Below are 6,000 nucleotides of genomic sequence, written 5' to 3'. Positions count from 1 at the left end.
TTAACTTCCTGGTTTTCAAACGGCTGAAGGTTTTGACAGATTTTTCTGAGTGCTTGGGGGAGCCCTCAGATTTCTCCGTTAACAGGGTCAAAAGAAAGCAATTTAAAACAACCGTTGTTTTAAACGTATCGCCTAAAACAGTGGATTCGGAGAGAGAAGGCTTGTCTAATATTGCAGTTTTGCTGGAGCATTGAGGCTTGTTCTCTTTTCCCAATTGGAAAAATGTAAGGACTTGATACAGTTTTGCCATGTGACTATCACAGCTCAAGGCCTAGACAGAAGAAAGCTTGTGCATGCTTATGGAAATCATCCAGGTACTTTTCATTTTCTCATTTATAGCTGTCTTTTCCCTCATGTTATAGCCAGAAGCTTAATTCAGCAGGATTTCTTGCCGCACAGTGACATGGTGTAGACAAATTACTGATCGGTTCTATTTGTTGAATGATTTGCCTATGCAGTGATTTAAATCCCAGTCCATAAACAGCCTTAAAAATATACATGTCTATGAGCTTCCGAACATAGGTAGCCCGCATTTACGAAATGAATGTGCAACCATTTCTGTGATTTTTCCCCCTATTCCACCTGCATTACAAGCCAGGATCAGGACCAAGGTATGTAGCACTGAGCAAAGGGGAAAGCGGCCTCTTTCTAGCTGAAAAACCAGATACCTCTCAGGGCACCTCTCAGACTTTATTGTCTCTTTGCCAGATGTCAGAGTCAGAACTTGTGAACAAAATCTCTCTGAAGTAGGGTCACCCGAGTTCAGAATCTCTGTGAGGCTTCTTGTCAGTTTCAAAGGCTTGTGCCTGGGCTGCTCGCCTTTCTAGGGGCTCATTGTGACAATGAATGGTACACCATGGCAGTTATGGCCACAAAAAAACCTTTTAATTAAGTGAAATCGGAAGCTGCTCTTTAAGTATATGTTCTTGCTTGATCTACTTCTGGGGCAGCTGAAGTTCCGACTGCATCAGAAACTGCACAACTTACAGCCAGCTGGAGCCTACTTGATGTTAGGAACTAAATTAACCTTTTAGGAATAAGACTTGGTCTAAGGGTCACTAGAACGAAGTTCAAGAGATACAGTGCAGAATGAATATCTGAATGTAATGGATTTAAAATCTTTAAATTATTTAACATACAGGATAACAGGGTTTGTTTGTTTTTTAATTTTGGGTGGGCAGATTGCATAAAAACAGAGCACAGTGTCTATCCCTTTTCAGAGCAGAGTAAGTAGTGGCTTATGGCTGTAGAAACAAGATAGTGTGTGATTTCTACAGTTTAAATATTGTTATGAGTTTGTGGGTGCCCTGATTCCCTTAAATTCCTGGGTGCCAGATCCTCCCCTAAATTCCTGAGTTTAGTGGGTGTTGGAGTTTGATCAATGTCTGGAGTATTAAAATCCAACCTGATGGACGGGGTACTATCATCATCATAATCATCATCACCATCATCATTATTAAAATGGGTTGCCAGATGCTGGATTTAGCAAAGTGTTAAAATACATGCCAAACCAGTTTCCTGTTCAGGAGATTGGCTGGGAGAAGAGCCATTGACCAAAGACAACCCCAATAGAAGGTAATGGACTCTTAAGAAAGTCATTAAGAAGGCAAAGTCTGTCCAGTGGGCAAAGGGGTGGGGCCCCTTCCCAAAGCTCTGCCCTAGTTAGCAGGACAAAGGCCGGAGTTGGAAGGAGAGTAGTTGTTTAGGACTGCACTTGGCTGGGATGTGAGCTGAGAGAGAAATAGTGGCAGTCTGTAAAATGCAGCAAGCTGGAGTATATAGTCAGGGGGCCCTGGTGGATTTCTGCTGGCATCCAAGACTGAGGTCATGGGAGAAGCTCTTGGGGTATAATGCTGTGAGACCCTGCACCATGGGGTCTGGTTGAAGATACAGTATGTGTAAATGTACCATATATCATAAAGACACTCCAGTCTCCGCTGTGCCTCCTTTTCCAAAGGAAACCCAAATGCCTGGACCCCTGGAATCTCACACACCTCGGAGATTGGGGTGGCATGTAACAACCTGTTCTACAATAAGGCAGAGAAGATGAACTGCTGTTCCTTTAGTTAGCTGTATTTATTTGGAAAGAAACACGAAGGTTTTCAGCTGTCCCCAAAGAAGTTAAGTTCATAATACCCAGAGTTGAACATTGCTGAAGATCATCAAAATCAGTGGTTTCAGCCCTGAAAACAAATATTAAGGAGTGTAATTAAGTTAACGCTCACACCTGGAGGTAGGAGTAAGATTTTACGTGGCAGCATTCTGGATTATCAGGAATGAAAGAGCTCAGGAATGGAGAGCCCAGCTTTCAAAATAAGTCCCAGTTCATGTGTTCAATTACATCAAGTAGTAAACCTTTTCCAAGACTTCAGGTGGAAATCTGCATGTTGGGCAGCTTCCTAGTCAACCCCCTCCCCCCAAGTGGCCAGTCATCAGCAAATGGAGGCTAGCTGCTAACCAACTTGGGACCAAGTTACCTGGAAGACCAGCTGCCCCTCTAAAGACCTGCAAGATCACTTAGATCAACTGGAGAAATTCTATTCAGGACACTGTGCCCTACAGAACATAATAGAATGGTGACTCAAAAATAGGCTGTTGCCTTTATACTATGGAATGCCATTTCCTCTGCAACCACCAGTTGCTTCATATGTCTTGCAAAGACTTTTATTTTTGCCCAGGCTTTCCTTGAATCATAATACCGATCCCTGATTTATGTCCTTGAATCCCCTGAATTTTATTTTATTTGCTTTCTATACGGTTTTGCATGTTTTTATATGACCATTTCGTTGGTTTTCGGTTGCACTTTTGTTTCAACGGCATTGTTTTTGAAATCATATGCCACATAGATTTTTAAAACATCAAGCTGTTTATAAATGCTTTTGAACAAATAAGTGGCACATTGCAAAAAACTTAAAACCCTAGGATGTCATGTGAAACCTTATGTATAGTCTTCTCCTTGCCATAGTGCTTTTCTATATCCAATAATATGTTTCTTCCCCTTAATGGGGAATATTAAGGACACTTAATTTTGGCAAATGTATAAACTGGGTTTCAGAGAATCAAGTTAATGTATAAAAGATGGGACTTTTATCATACTGAGAAACCTAAGATGGGGAAATTATTTATTTTTCCTTATTTATCTCTCCCAAGGTACTGAAAACAAATCCTAAGTTGGTCTGCCACTCCTTTGCCTTTAGGAGCTTTACAAAAGGCAAGCTTGTTTTCTCCTGCTCTGGTCTGAACCAATGGCTTTAAGTTACAATAAAGGAGATTCTAACTAAACATCAGGAATAGTAGGAGCTGTTCAACAGTGGAACAGCCTCCCACAAGAGGTTGTGGATTCTCCTTCCTTGGAGGTTTTCCAGCAGATGTTGGACAATGGGCATAGCTTAGACCAGCCCTTCTCAACCTGTGGGTCGCCAGATGTTGTTGAACTACAACTCCCATCACCCCTAGCTAGCAAGGCCAGAGCTCAGGAATGGTGGGAGTTGTACTCCAACAACATCTGGGGACCCACAGGTTGAGAACTGCTGGCCTAGACCATGGGTAGGCAAATGAAGGCCTGGGGGCAGGATCTGGCCCAATCGCCTTCTAAATCCGGCCTGCGGACAGTCTGGGAATCAGCGTGTTTTTACATGAGTAGAATGTGTGCTTTTATTTAAAATGCATCTCTGGGTTATTTGTGGGGCATAGGAATTTGTTCATCCCCCCCCAATATAGTCTGGCCCCCCACAAGGTCTGAGGGGCAGTGGACTGGCCCCCTGCTGAAAAAGTTTGCTGACCACTGGCCTAGACTTTTGTTAGGGGCTCCCCAAAACTTTTTGAACTTTTCTTCAGAGATCACGGGTAAAAATCCCTCCAAAATAGGACATTATGAGGGGCAGGCTTTTGTTAGCGGGGTGCAGAACCTCAGTTAACAGAGTATTTTTAATGCTTTTCAATAATTTTTGGGGATTGGCTATGCCCATGGGTTGGGCAGCCACCTGTCAGAGATGCTTTAGTTGAGAGTCGTGCATTGCAGGGGGTTGGACTAGATGACCCTCGGGGTCCCAACTCTACTACTCTATGCACAGAAAGCATTACATGTCGGTCTGTGCCAAGAAGCAGCAGCAACTAAACCACACAGAGCAAGGCTGCAGACATGCGCTCAGTAAGTGGGCACAGACCCCTGCAGCTGACTTAGCCCGGAGTCCCCATGGGCCATATTTCGGATGCAGTATTTCAAACAGTGAATATCCAGACAGATAAGCTACTTTTTAGCATAGCTGTTGAACTCTTTTTTTTTTTTTTTTTTTTTGCAAAATAAAAATAGAAAAAAAAAGTTTTGCCATATATCTGGATTTTCCTGGACATTTAATCGATTACCGCCCAGATGCTGTTTGCTATGGCTGAATATGCCCAGGAATTTCCAGATGTATGTATGTCAACCCTAAGTAATGCAACCAGGGAACAGAACTGGATAAATTGCATGAAAATGACAGTTGTGGATTGGAAATGGGCAAATGATTCCATCTCATGAGCTTTTTTGGGCAAAAAAAACAGGCTTTCCATATTTCGTAAAATTCCTGAATCAAATCTGTTTGAGGTTTGTTTTGTGTGTGTGGTTTTTTTAGGAAGACCACAAAATTGTTGAGCGTTTTTTTAATAGAAACCCACCAAAATGGTTGATTGTTTCTTTTGGGGAACAATCCCAGATGGTTGGGCTTTTTTGGAGGGAGAAACTTCCCTCCAAAAGAGTGATCTTTGCCATACCTCCTGCTTTCCCGGCCCAAATTCTCCCCCCCCCCCCCCGATCCTCAGAAAACAGGGATTTTCCCGACTCGTGGCAAGCCTATCTTTGGAGTTCTTTCCCTGAGAAACCGGCTTGCCGCGCGCCCGGATTTCCCCGGACCCTTGCTACTAGAGACAGCTGTGCCGTGTCCGGGACATCCCGGACGCGTGGCAACGCCCGGCGAGAAGGGCGTCGCCTTCCCTAGCGTCACCTGCGGGGACGAGGAAAGCTCCTGTTGCTCGCCTCGCCGCCGATTGGACGCGCCTCCGCCTGGTCTGTGGGCGGGGTGCCCTACGGGCCAATCGCCGCCGTCGGAATGTGTTTTTGGGGGCGTGGCGGATCCTCTCCCCCTCCGCAGCCTCCTGGCCGGCGCGCAGATGGCTCTGGGCGGCGCGATGCTGCGGACGACGCTCCGCCTCTGCCCTCTGTCGCGACGCGTCCGCTCGGCCTCCGCCGCTTCCAGCGCCTCCATGTCGACCCTGCTGATCAGCCAAGGCCGCTACTCGTGGCTCCAGGAGCTGGGGCTTCGCGAGGAGAACGAGGGCGTCTACAATGGCTCCTGGGGAGGCCGAGGAGAGGTAGGCAGCCACGGGCGGGAGCAAGCCTGAAAGTCACCGCAGCCAAATTTGGAGTCCAATCCGGATTTGCAGTTCTCCATGTGCTCCGGAGCATAGACATCTGACTTTAGCAGGGTTTCCCGAAACAGCTTTATTCCTGCTATTCTTTTCATTTATATACATTGCAACCACCAGTGCCGGATTTACGTATAAGCTAAACAAGCTATAGCTTAAGGTCCCACTCTCTTGGGAGCCCCCCAAAAAATTTAAAGGAAAAAAAATATTAATATACTTCTTCTTAGTTGTATTTCGGTTCAACAATTACTTTGATAAAATGCATATTTTGTTATGTGCAAGCGGCTTTAGATACCTATCAGGTCCATAAATTACCATATAGCATATATTCAACACAAAAAACAGCTGGACATATAAAGGGCTCCATTACCTTCAGTAGTTTGGGGTCTCATCAAACCTAAATCCGGCCCTGATTGCAACAATGATTTAGCCATCATTGTAACATTTTCACATCATTGTAACATGCTCATGCTAAAATGATTGTAAATTTTTTGAAATGTATAAAATTGAAAATCACAAATTAAAAAAATCCTCTCTTCTCATATCTAATACAGTATATGTTTTCAAAACTGCAGGTTTTTATGATGACCCTGCCAA

At 44.4% G+C, this 6,000-nt stretch overlaps 1 protein-coding gene across 1 annotated transcript in view; it reads left to right on the top strand.

Annotated features, from left to right (window-relative positions):
• Nucleotides 1-5,142: 5,142 nt before the first annotated feature.
• ALDH7A1 (aldehyde dehydrogenase 7 family member A1) overlaps nt 5,143-6,000 on the top strand; it is a 29,082-nt gene continuing 28,224 nt past the window's right edge. The window contains exon 1 of the mRNA XM_080972794.1: nt 5,143-5,349. Within this exon, the coding sequence (XP_080828920.1) occupies nt 5,149-5,349 (201 nt within the window). The 5' untranslated portion in view covers nt 5,143-5,148. The remainder of the gene's footprint in view (nt 5,350-6,000) is intronic.

Source organism: Podarcis pityusensis (genome assembly GCF_964106645.2).
Source record: "Podarcis pityusensis genome assembly, chromosome: 11".
Lineage (NCBI taxonomy): Eukaryota > Metazoa > Chordata > Lepidosauria > Squamata > Lacertidae > Podarcis > Podarcis pityusensis.
Note: the sequence above shows the minus strand (reverse complement) of the source record. Positions and strands in the feature narration are given on the sequence as shown.